This window comes from Miniopterus natalensis, chromosome 5 (assembly GCF_054644295.1).
Source record: "Miniopterus natalensis isolate mMinNat1 chromosome 5, mMinNat1.hap1, whole genome shotgun sequence".
Lineage (NCBI taxonomy): Eukaryota > Metazoa > Chordata > Mammalia > Chiroptera > Miniopteridae > Miniopterus > Miniopterus natalensis.
This window is the reverse complement of record NC_142085.1, coordinates 29,052,729-29,067,554: the sequence shown is the minus strand read 5'-3', so window position 1 is coordinate 29,067,554 and position 14,826 is coordinate 29,052,729. Positions and strand designations below refer to the sequence as shown.

General features: G+C 33.6%; 1 protein-coding gene across 1 annotated transcript in view; it reads left to right on the top strand.

Annotated features, from left to right (window-relative positions):
• Positions 1-14,826, top strand: part of EYS (EGF-like photoreceptor maintenance factor) — a 1,117,601-nt gene that overhangs the window by 353,763 nt on the left and 749,012 nt on the right. Inside the window, 5 exon segments of the mRNA XM_087817245.1 lie at positions 724-899; positions 902-998; positions 11,281-11,303; positions 11,306-11,375; positions 11,579-11,680. Of these exon segments, the coding sequence (XP_087673371.1) occupies positions 724-899; positions 902-998; positions 11,281-11,303; positions 11,306-11,375; positions 11,579-11,680 (468 nt within the window).

Here is a 14,826-nt window from a genome sequence, read left to right as displayed (position 1 = left end):
CTGTATTATCTGTCAGAATTCTCCTGCTCTTAGTAGCAGAATTTAGCAGTAGCCTAGTTCGCTGGAAGATGTTTGGCTAAAATGCTATTTGAAGTCAAAAAGTCCTAAGAGAATGACAGGTATTGGATGGTTAAATTGAGGGTTAAACTGAGCTAAAGTCTGTGATGTACAGACAAGATCCAAATGCCTTTTTATTTGTTTGCTTTCTCTTTATTTTGCTACATTATTCATATATTAATAAGAAAATTAAAACAGTTGCTTAACATAAAAGAATACCGTATTATAAATATTCTGGTCATTATAAGAATCACATGCTGCTAAACATATTGAATTAAATATCATCTAAGACTTATAAACAGTGATCCCATTATTAAAATTCAGTTTACATAAAAGAAATAATTGAGAAAGTTTTCTTAATGAGTAATTCAGTTCAATAGTTGCTAAAATTGAAGTCTGCAGCTCTGTTGTTTTCTGATATGTCTCAGTGGTCTGTTGGAAATTTACCACAAACTTCTTAAAATTGTTTTTCAGTCAATGTAGCCAGTTGTATAGTAATATACATTCAGGAAATTAGTCAAACAATATTTTTTAAGTATGTGTAATTTATTAATCATGTCATAAATTAAAAATGCCACCTATTATTTCAATGTAGTAATGGCACTGAAAATGCAAAAAATAAATTTGTAACAGCATTGTTCATATTTCTTAAAATTTTATTTTCAGCTGTGAATGTACATCTGGATGGACTGGACAAAACTGTAGTGAAGAAATAAATGAATGTGACTCTGACCCGTGCATGAATGGAGCTCTTTGTCAGGAATCTATCATCCCCAGGCAATTTGTATGCCTGTGCCCACCCTTTTATACTGGGAAACTTTGCCAACAACACTATAACCCCTGTGCTCCACTCACTGACCCTGCAGAAACAACTCAACATGCTTGACTTTGGTAGATGGAAATCATTATTGTATTTGTAGAGAAGGTAAGAGCTTATATTTGTTTTAATATTGTATTTTTGTTTTGCTTTGTTTTTTTCTCCATGATAATGGCTTCTTAAGAATGGGTGAGAGAAAACCTATATACATTGGGGGATGGGGGAGTGTCTGACTCCAAATCCAGGTGTATAAACACACTGGGGAAATAATCTAAAAAAGTAACTTAAAAAGCAATAGGAGAAAGAGAAAAGGGTGAAACTTCGTAGCTTTGGGCTTGCTTGCTTTCTCTCTCTCTCTCTCTCTCTCTCTCTCTCCTTTCTTTTGAAATCTTTTCTCACTCTTTGTTAATAGTTTCTCTTTCTGGAATAATCTTGTCCATGTAGTGTTCGTGCCAATATCAGTTAGTGAGAAATAGGCTTAGGTATAACCTAGGGCAGCGATTTCTCAGCAGGTGTGCTGTGGCAGGCGGTGTGCCACAAGAATTTTTGAGACATGCAATACCTGATTATTTAGTCAGGGGCAATGACTTCTTCCCCTTAGATTGTCAAATAAAAAATGACAACAGCCAACACAACAATAGCCATCCAGTGTGAAAAAATCAAAAATTATACCCATTTTTTTGTCAGATTGGCAAAAAATAAAAAAAAATTTGTGTGTGCTGCAGAATTTTAGTAATTAGTTTATGTGTGCCACGAGATAAAGAAAAGGTTAAAAATCACGGATCTAGGGTAATAAATGCTTCACTGTAACTTTTCTCCTGGAATTATCTATAAACATTACTTTTCTCTGCTTAGATTGCTAAACTAGTATCATGTGACTGTGGTGACTACTTTGTACTACAGGAGAGATCACAAGTAAGAGACAGATCAAAGGTTATTATTGGAACCCCTGAATCCACCCATGCCTGAAGCCAGGCTACTTCTAGCTTTCGGGGTCACATCAGCTGACAAGTTTACCTATATCATTAAAGACACTTGAGTGGGATCTCTCCAGCTGCAACTGGAAGGGGTCCAACGAATCACAAGTAGCCTTGGTGAAAGGCCACTGCTTTCATACTGCTGACTACGCAAGAACTATTAACATCTTCAGCAGTAATGCCTCTGCCACAAAATTAGCACATTGTAGGTTTTTCATTGTAACTGGAGTGTGTCATAAGCACAATATAAAAATCACATTGTACTTAGAGGTGTACAACCGCTATTTATTTCTTAATACCCACAATGGATTCATGTTTCTTTCCTTATTACTGGCCCTACTAGAATAAGTGTCCTTTAAAGATAACACTTATTTAATCTTCTGTCCAAAAAGACCAGTTTAGACTATATCAACTAATTAGTTATCTTAGTCAAGTCTATAGGTTGTCCCAACAAATGTATATACACACTTTGAATAATTATAAAGGCTGTGTTTATTAAAATACATTTCATTTTCAGAATTGAGCTATCAGCTGTTAAAGCGTGTATACATTTTGAGGGACACTCTGTATTTCTGTTTGTTTTTACAAACCCTTGAAAACTTTGTGATTCTATAAGGTAATCTATTATAAGAATATAGAAGCTTAAAAAATATATAGAGAGAGGCAAGTCCTTGCACCTATATGCACAACAGAAACTTCTGGGACTTCTGAGGGATTGTAACTAGAAACCGAAAAGTCATTAGTAATTGTATTTTGCAACAGTGGCATGGGAATAGAGCATATAATGTGTGCAAATAGAGCATGTAATAAATGTTTTCAAGGAGGAGGCAGGAAAAGCAAGACAGGACAAAATGCAAAGGGAGCATTTGATGTCCTGCTAACCTCAGGAATTACACAGTACATAATTTTTGTTTGTTTTTATTATTTTTTGTTTATTCTGTGCAAGTTTGTGTGTTTTTTTCAGTGAAAGAATGTTTGTTAGCGAAGCTGCGAGACAGAGAGGAGTCAGAAGAGCTGTCCAAATTTTTGTTTTGAAAATTTTCAAACAGAGAAAAGCTGGAAGAACAGAACAATGAACACCCCTTTATCATTCACCTGTAATTCCTCTGTTGTTAACACTTCACCACCACATTTCCTTATTCTCTTTATTTCATGTACAAACACACAGATTTGTTTGCTTGTTTCTTTTTGCTGAACCATTGCTTGTTAAATGTACATATGGCAACACTTTAGCCGTTCAGTACATATGTCTTAAGAACAAATACAATTCATTCTCCTACATCACCACAATGCAGTGACCATACTCAGGAAATTTAGTATTGACCCGACATTATCTAATATATAACCCATACTCAAAACTCACCAATATTCCCAATAAGTTTATCTGTAGCTGATTTTTACCATCACCCCTCCATTTGATCCAGGATGGAATCAAGGAGCACACATTGCATTTAGTGGTCATGCTTCTTTAGCATTTTTAAATTTGGAATGGTTTCCAAGCCTTTTGTTTTGTTTTTGGTCTTCCCTGACACTGACAGTTTTGAAGATTTGAGGCCGGTTTTGCAGAACATCTTTCAATTTGGATATCTTTCCTTCTGGATTAGATTCAGGTGAAATATTTTTGGCAAGAATGCTACCAGAGTGTGTCATTCCCAATTCATTGCACTTGGGGCATGTGATATCTCTTTGTCCTATTTATGATGGTAATAGTTTTGACCACCCAGTTAAAGGAGCATTAGCTAGGTTTCTACATTATAAAGGTAACTTTTACTCTTTGTAACTAATAAGAAATATGTAGAGCGGTGCTTTGAGTTTGTGAGAATATCTTTGGAATAGGACTTTGAAGGATGAGTAGGAGTTTTCCAGGCAGAGAAGAAGAGAGGAAGATTCTAGACAAAAAGGAAGCACATATAAAGGCACAAAGGTGTGAAATGGTGTCCGTAGGGCAGAGAACAATAACTGAGAGTTACTACAACACACAGTGAGGTAGGAATGTGACAGATGGGGTGGCTGGAGGAGCCAATAACAGAGATCACAGAGAGCCCTGTAGAAGGTACTTGGGCTTTATCCTGTAGGCCATGGTGGCACACTGGAGAATTTTATGCAAACAAATGGTATAATCAGAACTTATTTTTAAGAAGCTCATTTACAGCTACATGGATGGATTTGTGGAGGAGAAACAGTGTGGTGGGGATAAAGGCATAACTTCAGGGAGTTAGAGCTATAGCAATAGTCTAGGTGAGCAAAAATACATCTATTGCAGACTCTTTTCTGACATGGAAGCTGGAGTTCACCTCCTCAAGTGTACACATGGGCCAGGGCACATAAGAGAATGGAATATCAAACTGCCTATGGATCCGCGTCTGGAGAGCTTGGTGCTTTTGGGAGTGGACAGTAAAGGCAAGAGGCTGAGGAGGTAGGTAATATGTTTGCATTGAAGGATAGCAGTGGTGAGAAAAACCTAAAAGAGTATGACATGAGCGAACCAGAAAGCTAGTAGCTAAAAGGAGTCGCCTGCTGTGTGGTGTGATAGACAGGTAGGATGGGCGGCCCCAGCAGAAGGCCCTAAGGCAGAGGTGGGAGCTGGCCTCCGAGTGCTCAGTGCAGAGTTGTAGGTTGATTCCATTTCCCCCCGGGCTGAGTCAGTTGCACGACTTTAAACAGCCAGCAGGAAGCCTGCTCTCTGGGACCCCTTGCTGGGCTCAGTCTGGCCCTTCGTTGCTGGACGGTGAGAAGAGACAGGTGGATATGAATGTGGAAGTCTTTAAATAACACCTTCCAAGTCCAGAATGTAGATAATATGAGAAAATTATTGTGACTTATTTGTTAGGTGAAAAAACACACAGTTTATAGCCCCTCCGGTGTGGTTCAGTGGTTGAGCATCGACCTATGAACCAGGTTCCATTCGCAGTCAGGGCACAATTGAAGTACATAATTTAAATGAATAATTTTCCTTTTAACAAAAATTGAGAGTGAAATGTTTCTTTAAATGTATTCAATAGCAGGCTATCTTATCCAGTAAGGTTATTCCATGGTGCTTTACTTGTCCCACTAATATAGTTTCAGAATGTAAGTAATATATAAATATTTATTGAGGGGCAGCAGTCTGTTTTCTCAATTTAAATAAAAATTCCTCTACTTTCAACAGAAATAATTTTCTACAAAATGGGCATGGTTTTTCGCATTGCATTTTTTATAATTCATTTGCAATTCATAAATGCATTCAGTGTGTTTATATAATCTAGTGAGATCCTTTTCCTATTGTGGGAATAAGTTCAGAGCTATCATAAAATGTTATCATCACCTATCAACTAGTGATAAGATTTTCCATCCTCTTGAGCATCCACAAAAATATCTTGGGGACAATATAGATTTCACTATTGTATATAAGTAAAATCTTGTATTTCTTCTTGGGACTTTTTCATTCCACTTAAGGCTTCCAGAGAAATGTAACTAATGAAACCAATGCTTTGGATAGAGTGGCAGGTAGGCAAAGCAATTTGTGTATTTGTCCCATTTTAATTGTGATGTAGCCCATAGACATTTGAAGTGTACACCATTTCTAAACTATTTTTTCTTGAGATAGATAGATGATAGCGATAGATGATAGATAGATATAGATAGATTTAAAATGAAAAAACATGTTTCTAAACCTAAGAAATTGTGGGAATTTCTGTAAATCAGGTGTAACTACCTGCTGTAAAAATGTTTACTTAATATTGCCTTTAGTAGTTCAACCTCTGTAGCTAAAGTACTAAGACATTACTTTAAAAAACTACCTAAGAATATTAAAGAAAGGCTGACTGAAATATTTTAGATATTACACTTTGAGTAGTTGTTATTTAAATTAGAGCCTATGTCAAAGACATTATATCATTTTTTAAAGAAAATATTTTGATCAAATCCCATTTTAAAGAATACTGAGATTTAAAGTCAGAAGGAATTCCAGGACTTAACATCTAATGCAGATAGAGGATTTGGGAGCTCCCCTGGAACTCTGCAAGTTGTTGGTGTTTGTCAAGTGACTAGAATATAGCAGGTCACGAGAGATTTAAAGCTTAAGATCCGAGAGTTCAGCATATGTTTCTGAAATTCTGTTAATGGCTTTTAGTCAATCTATAGGTGCTACCTCAATTTAAATATGAATATAACTAAAATCTCGGAAACAGAGTAATAATTCAACTACAGACTAGACAACTCAATTGTAAATGACATTAACACTTACCTTGGGAAACCAGCAAGTACAAAAACTACTGATTTGATTTATGCCAAATTGATTGCTCAGCAGGAAACTATTTTGCTTAGTGTGATTGAAACTTATAGTCAAAATAATCTAATCCACTTTGGTTCAAAGTGAGCTACTTAAAAATTACAGGTGTTGTAAAACATCAGAACTATTGGGCTCATGTTGCAAGAGAAAGTAAGAACAGTGTTCCAGTCTTCTGATTAGAACTGAGGTGAGTTAATTTGGTCCCTATGACATTGAACATTTTTTTATGGAAAATAGGTAGACAGAGAAGTATTTATCAGTAATTCAATAGAGGTTTGTTTTATATAAAATCCTATTTGTTTAAAAATTTATGTGATAAAGAAATCAGTGCTTTAATAAATATAAAAATATGACACAGAAAGACAAATATTTCATAAGATTCCTAGAAACAAATGGATTTTAGTCTTGATATTCCAATAGTGTTACCTTTGGTGATTTAGCGTGCAATCAATGTACACACCTCAAAATTTATTTCACAGTACACCTAATTTTTTTGCCCCTCTAAGCTATGCTCTGGACACAACACATGTCAATCTTGTAATTGCATGTTGATATGTTCTAGAAATTGAAAAATTGTATTCTTTATTAACTGATTCAACAAATATATATTGATTTCCTACCATATATCCTGTCTTGAGACAGGTTCTGGAGAAATTAAATGTGGTAAAGACATGCCCTCAAGGAATTGAAAATAAAAGGGGGGGAGAGACACACAAGTTAACTAAACATTAACGTACAACGTTGTAAGAACTTTTCCGTTTAAGATGGAGTTATGCATGAGGAAAGAGGATCTGTGGATGCATGCTCCAGCTTTCTGGTTTAGTGTGACAACCCTGAGTTATGTCTCACAGGATTTCTAAGAGGATCTCCAGCAGCATGGAGCCTTGGTGGCCCACAGCAATAACCTGCTCAAAAAGTTACTCCCTTCCTTATTTTATTTCCCTGCTCCCTTGCAATAATTCTCGGGATCACCTCTCAAATAAGTTACTGTTTGCAAATCATTATCTGAGATTTCTCTTTTGGAAGAACTCACGTTAAGACCCATCTGTCTGGCAACTAGGATTGACCCTGATCTGGGTCTGTGACTGGAATGTTGCCGGTAAGAGCTCTCCCTTAGACTGGATGCTAAGACAGGCTTTCTCTTTTGGCCAGTTTTTCTGTCGGTGCAGCCAACACCATACCTAATGTTCCTTTCACACGAAGTGGGAGAAAAAATGCTTGTGAAAGAACTTGTGTTCACAGTTCCTATAGTTCTTTTCTTTAGTTCTGCGAACTGCCTGTTATCTTTCCCAACTAGGCTACCAATAAATCCTGTTTTTTGTCTAAGTGTTTTTACTTCTATTGCATGTGATCAAAAAGTAATGTCTGATGCACACAGTGAGGGGAAAGAGCTAATTAGATAGGAGAGACTGGATAAACTGAATTCAACTTTCGATGAGATGCACGTGAATGTCTAAATATGTATTGAATACAGCAAATTCTCTATTAGCTATCATCTGTAAGTCTATAGTAAGAGATCTGAAATCATTTTATTGTTAAAATATATTTGTTTTATAATATTCTCTTTAGGAAATATTCTTTATCTTCCTACTTAGAGTAATATCTCAGTTTATAGGCGGAAACATCACCCTATTAAATACTTTTAATTTAATTTAAAGGGAATAATTTTCAAATGTAGCCACTTCATCCGTATGTCTCCAAGATAAAAGGAGCAAAAGTTTCTATAAGTGACAATTTACAAAGGATTAAAATCTAGAAGACACCTTGTAAATGCGGCAAAAAGAAGAATCAGATCATTCACATGTGCCATTGATCGACAATTGGGATTCTAAGCTGAATGGATTTGTACTATCAGAGGAGGCAAGCAGTTGCATTTAAATGCGTCTATTACTCTAGTATATATACTGCTATTATGGTAATGCCACATTACCTGAGGTGTATAATTTCAAGCACCAAATAAATGTGTCACTTCACAAAATAATTTGTCTAAATTAAAAATTACAACCTTTGACAGTTAAAAACATGTGCTCATGTAGTAACATGTGTCTACTAGGTTTAAATAGCTTTGGAAATTAATAGTGAGAAAGTTCTACAAAGAAAATATATTTTTGCCAATTAACTTTAAATGTCAAATATTTATTACTAAAAGCTAACATAAAAACATTAGCTTTATAGTTATTTTCTAAAAGTTTACTTAAAGTCAGTGTTAAAATTGTTTTAGGACCTATTGAAATATTCTATCTTTTATAGTTTATGGTTTCCAAAGTTAAATCTGCAACTATTTTTTTGTAATTTAAAAAAAATATTAACATTTGTATTAAATTGTTTTAAAATAAAAGAAAAAAATTACAAAACCTTTGGATTCGTGAAGGCAAACATCTATTTATTTATTTTCATAAAGTTTTAAGATATAGATAAATTAATTATTTAACTAAGAAGAAATAAAAGTATTGTGCTTTAATGCTCTTAAAAATAATTTATTTTTAATAATTTTAGCTTTTAGTTTTAAATGTAAGGTTTTGACACTATCTTGTATGAATACATGAAAGATATATTCTAGGTTTTCCCTATTTACTTTGACTTCTAATTATTTCAGCTGATATTACTTCTAATGTGATACTTGTCAAGCTAGAGCCCCAAATGATAAAATGCTTCTAAAATGGTTATGAGAACCTAACTATTGTTAATGTACTTTGTCCTATGCCATCTTCTCCAGAAAATCTACTATAAATAGGCTGCATTTGTTAGAAATGAGAAAATATTAAGTGATTTATTTAGCCCCTAAATTTGAGCAGGTTTAGTAATTTATATGTTTAGGGGGAGTGGAGAAGTGTAAAAATATCATTTATTAACCAGTCACAGGCATTTGCTATGATAATACCCAGGCAAGACACTAAGTAAAGATCCAGAGGACATTGGTTTGAGTACAACTCTTTATTTTTGTGTAAAGAACTCTAACGCAGTTAATAAAACAGTCAGCTGAATACTTCTGGATAGGTATAAATAACAGGAGAACAGCATAGAATTAATCCACTGTACTTTTAATTTTGATAGACTTTTAGCTCTCGCTGCATGTATTCTAATAAGTACCCTTTACATGAATAAATAGCAACTGCTAACATCAAGGACTATGGAAAGTTTAGTTTGGGACTAAGTACACATATCCTTCCTTTAAATCCCTCAAACATAAGTTTTCTCAGCAAAGCTTCATCTTATTTTAAATGCAATCCATGCCTACTTTATTTTTTCTCTCCATGTCTGCTCTATTTCAGCAATCTTATTTCCTCAGCCCATTGACATATGTTTCTAGTTGGTAACAAAGCTCTGTCTCAGAAATGTCAAACTAAATGAATGAGGTAAAATCACGGAAAATAAATTTATCCTGTGAGCTGTCTGAGTTCCCAGGTCCTGAATGCTCTGATTCATCAGCCCGACTGACCTCAGGGAGGCACACTGGCACTACTCTAACTAGCAATGCCCCTGAGCTGTAGTCCTCAAAAGAATATTTATAGGAAACATCTTAGTATCAACATGTCCTGCCTCCCAAACAAAGCTAGTCATACTAAAACTAAGAATGGTGGAATGCATCCAACTCTAAATCTTTAACTTGCAATTTAAAAAAAAAATTTTGAATCAAATATTTAAAGCAAAAGCTTACTATGTTACTTATATCTGTGCTGTGACATTTGCAATTTACCTATAACAGCAATAGTGATTGATGAATGTAAAAAGTGTGTCGAATAATAAACTTGCTCACCTAAAATTAGGAGAACCATATTAACTTGGAAATAACTCATTTTAATTTTATTTTTAATGCTAAGGATACAACTCTAGTTCATGAATAAAATCATAAGCATGCAACCTCAGAGTTTAACTTGAAGTTTTGATAATTGTGTAAAAAAATAAGACAAATTAATAATGATGCTTGTTCTGAAGACTACCTGGTCTATCAGTCACATAGGCTCTCCAGGTTTCTTATGATTAGTATTTCATGATGCATCTTTATTTTATCTTGCTACTTATAATCTGTACTTGTCTTTATATTAAAAGTGAATTTCTTTTATTTTTTTTTTATTTTTATTTTTTAAATTTATCTTTATTGTTGAAAGTATTACAGGTGTCCCATTTTCCCCCCCAACTGACCCCTCCACCTTGCTCCCACTCCCTCCCCAGGCCTTCACCCCATTATTGACTGTGTCCGTGGGTTATGCATATATGCATATAATTTCTTTGGTTAATCTCTTCCTACCCTCCACCCTCCTCCCCTCTTTCTTCTGAAATATGACCATCTGTTGCATGTGTTGAATTTTTTTTTACTTACCCTGCAGTTGGTTCTGTTATTTAGTCTATTTCCACTTTAAATTGAAGGAAAATCTTGTTTCTTATATTTTCTAACTAGTATAAAAAAATGTTAGCAAGACACAATGAGTATAAGTATATATTTTGTTATACCTAGTTAATATACAACCATGGAACTAACTGTAAATGGTTATCATAAGTACAGAAAAGTTTTAATGTATTTTAATAAGTGATAATTATTCTTAATTTTTCTGACACAAATGTTTTGAAATAATTACAGTTGCCTCTCTTTGCAGACTTTATATATTTTTTAATGTTCTTTGTTATTTTAAAATGTAACTGGCCCGTGTTTAAATGGATGACTGATTATGTGGCTGTGAATCAAAATAATTTGTTTTGTTTGAATGACTTGGATATGAAAAGCAATTAAATAATTTGCTTCATCTGCTAACTGCCTTGAATAAATCTGATCATTGAAGCTCAATTTTACTTTAAGATTGGTCATGGCATTTATTCATTTGCTTTCTAGATCATTTTGATACTTCTTGTTCAAACACTTAAATATCTTAAAACAACAGCAACATTAGCAGCAACTCTACTTTCCCAGGGGATTTAGTAAAGTATTCCTCCCTTGATTCTTTCATTTGAATTCCTTAATTAGAAACTAGCATAATTTTATTTATACATTGTATGAAATACAGTCATATTAGAAACCAGAGATGAGGTGTTTCCCCTTTCTTTTTATTTAATTTTTCTTAACTTCCACCATGAACAGATTCTCCAGAGTCTTTATCACTGATCTGATTCACATTCTGAAATGAGGATTGCTCATCCACATCCTTCACATCTCTCTTTGCAAGATTTGAAGGGGAACACTGTGAAATAAAATCAGTGAGTGCTTCTCCCTTCCCTGTCAGAATCGTGGTGACTGTGAAGATGGGGTCAACAATTTCAGGTACGGAAAACCAAAAAGAAAAAGAAAAGAAAATATCTAGACACATGTTTATGCACCTAGATGTATCTAAACGTATGCAAGTTTATAATTTCAATTGACAAATTGAACATTTTTTATTATTAACAATTTGCCATGCTACAATTATTGGAAGCCTTGACTTTATACATTTATATCAATGGAGTTTTAAATTTCTTGTTTAAAAGGTATGTTTGCAGACCTGGGTTTTCTGGACTTTTGTGTGAAATTGAAACTGAGTGTTCCTCTAAACCTTGCAAAAATAATGGAGCCTGTGTGGGCCTGACAAACAGATTAGAGGCTATATTTTACTGACTCAATTATTTTACATGTGAAATGTAATAGATAACAATGTGAACATACATGTATTCATTATTCAACTTATGAAGCAGAACATTACTGTTGCCCTTGTGCTTGTTCCCAAGTACTCCTCCACTCTCCCAACCAATTGCATTGAATATCCTGAATTTATCTTTACCGCCCTTGCCCTTAATATACAGGACTGACTCTATGTATGCCTGAACAAAATATTCTTTAGTTTGCATATTAATATAACTGAAATAATATTGTGTGTAGTCTTCTGAAAGAGTTTATTTTGTTGAACTTGGCATTTCTGCATTATCTATTAATGCATTTTTATCTGTTGTTTATTTTCAACTATCATAGAATATTCCACTTAAATATATGCCAACATTTATTTATTATTCTCTGGGACATGGATTTTGGGGTTATTTACCTCTTCTTTCTTAGAAATAATAATACTATTCAAGTTTTTAAATATTTTTCCAAATCCATAAGTACTAGTGTTACTCTAAGCTTTATACCTAGAAATAGATTAGTTGAACCATTAGGTTGACATTTTCACATTTACTATATCATGTGGGGGTTTTTTAATTTTATTTTGCTTTGAAAATGGAACATTCACACTCAGCAAAAGATAAGTATTTCTATTTGCATTGTCATATTATCCGATTTGAGCTTAGCTGCTGTGTGTAAAATTATATATCCTTGTGGTTTTTCTCTGTATTCTCATGATAACTTATAAGGTTGAGTATTTTTTTATACATTTCAAGATATTGATTTTTTCTATCTAGAAATGCCTACTTATGTCATCTACCTTTTAATGTCCTCCTTTTGTTGATTTGTAAGAATCTTTATATATTCTAATTGTTAATTATTTTGTTAGTTGTGTGTACTGAAAATATCTTCTATTGGTATTGACATGTCACCTTTTTTATGATGAGTTTTGAGTGCTAAAAAGTTAATTTTAATTGAATTAATTGATTAGTTTGTACATGGTTTGCTTTTTAAATCTTTTTAAAAAATGTTTACCTTGGGACTTTTGCATCTGTATTCACGAGAGATATTGGTCTGTAATTTTCCCTTTTTCTGTGTTATCCTTGCCAGGTTTTGGTATCAGAGCTATGTTGGCGTCACAAAATGTGTTAGGAAGTATTTAGTGCCTCTTCTTTAATATTTTGGAAGAGTTTGAGAAGGATAAGTATCAAATCTTCTTAGAACACTTGGTAGAATTCACTGGTGAAGCCATCTGGTCCTTGACTTCTATTTTTTTGGTAGATTTTTGATGGTTGTTTCAATATCCTCACTGTTGATGAGTCCATTTAGATTTTCCAATTCTTCATGACTTAGTCTAGGAAGGTTATATATTTCTAGGAGTGTATCCATTTCTTCTAAGTTATTGAACTTGGTGGTATATAGTCTTTCATAGTCTTCTATATAATCCTTTGTATATCTGTGATGTCTGTGGTAACTTCTTTCATTACTGATTTTGTTAATATGTGTTTCTTCTTTTCTCCTTAATGAGTCTAGCCAAGGGGTTGTCAATTTTATTAATCTTTTCAAAGAATTTGCTCTTTGTTGTATTATTTTTTTATATAGTCTTTTTGTTTTCTATTTCATTCAATTCTGCTCTAATTTTTATGGTTTCCTTTCTTCTACTGACTTTGGGTGCTTCTGTTCTTCTTCTTCAAGTTCTTAAGATGGAATGCTAGGTTGTTTCCTTGAGAGTTTTCTTGTGTCTTCAGATGGACCTCTAATGATATGAACTTCCCTCATATTACTGCTTTCCCTGCATCCCAAAAGTTTTGAAATTGTCTCTATATAGCTTTTGATCTCTTCTTTGACCCAGTCAGTTTTTACAACCACTGTGGAAAACAGCATGGAGATTCCTCATAAGATTAGGTATAGAGTTACCATATGACCCAGCAAGTCCTCCTCTGAGTACCTACATGAAAAATTTGAAAACATTTATTTGCAAAGACACATGCACCCTTATGTTCATTGCAGCATTATTCATGGTGGCCAAGACATGGAAATAACGGAAGTGTCCTTTGATAGATGATTTGAGAAAGAAGATGTGGTGCATACATAGAGTAGAGTAATACTCAGCCATAAGAAATGATGAGATACTGCCATTTGCGACAATTTGGATGGACTTTGAGAATATCATGCTAAGTGACATAAGCCAGAAAAGCTAAGAGCTATATGATTTCACTCATATGTGGTGTATAAAATTGAAAGCAACAAATGAACAAACAAGAAAAATAAAAAACCCTCATAGACATAGGCAATAATAATATGGTGGTTACTAGAAGGAAGGGGGTTGGCAGAGTAGTAAACGGTAAAGGGGGTCAAATTTATAGTGATGGAGAATGATTTGACTTTGGGTGGTGGGCATGCAATACAATATGAAGACCATTTATCATAGAAATGTACACTTGAGATATATATAGTCTTATTATCCAATGTCATCCCAATAAATTTAATAAAAATGAAAAAAATGTTACCTTAGGGGAAAAATATGTTTCTTCTATTTCTTTTTAAAATATTTAAAGTTCTACCATTTATATTTAAATTTTAATCTATCTGGAATTTTGTATGTGTAATATTAGGTAGTAATTTGAGTTTATTTTTTTATATGAATAACCAATTATGCTGGCTACATGTATTGAATAAGTCAGCCTTTTATACATAGATCTGCCTGATCTGCAATGCTTTCGTGATTGCAGATCAAATTCCATATGTGAATATGTCTATTTCTCTGCTTCTATTCTGTTTACTTAGTTTAATTTGTCATGCCGGTACCAGAAATCTTAATTACTTACCTTTCAAATATCTCAATACCGGTAGGGTGAGACATCTCATATTTTTAATCTTTAGAAAGCTTTAGTTGTATTTGACATATTTTTTCTGTTACAATCAACTATGTTCTGCATAAATCCCTATATCTAAACAATCAAAGACCAGACAGAATTTTAATTGAAATTCTATTGAATTTGTAGATTGATTTGAGAAGAATTGATATTTTTTAATATTGGTCTTTTAAAATATCTTTTAAAAAAATTGGACAAATTCAACTGGGCATTTCATTGATTAAGATTAAAAAACACTTATTTGCTATGTCACAGTTGCTCTC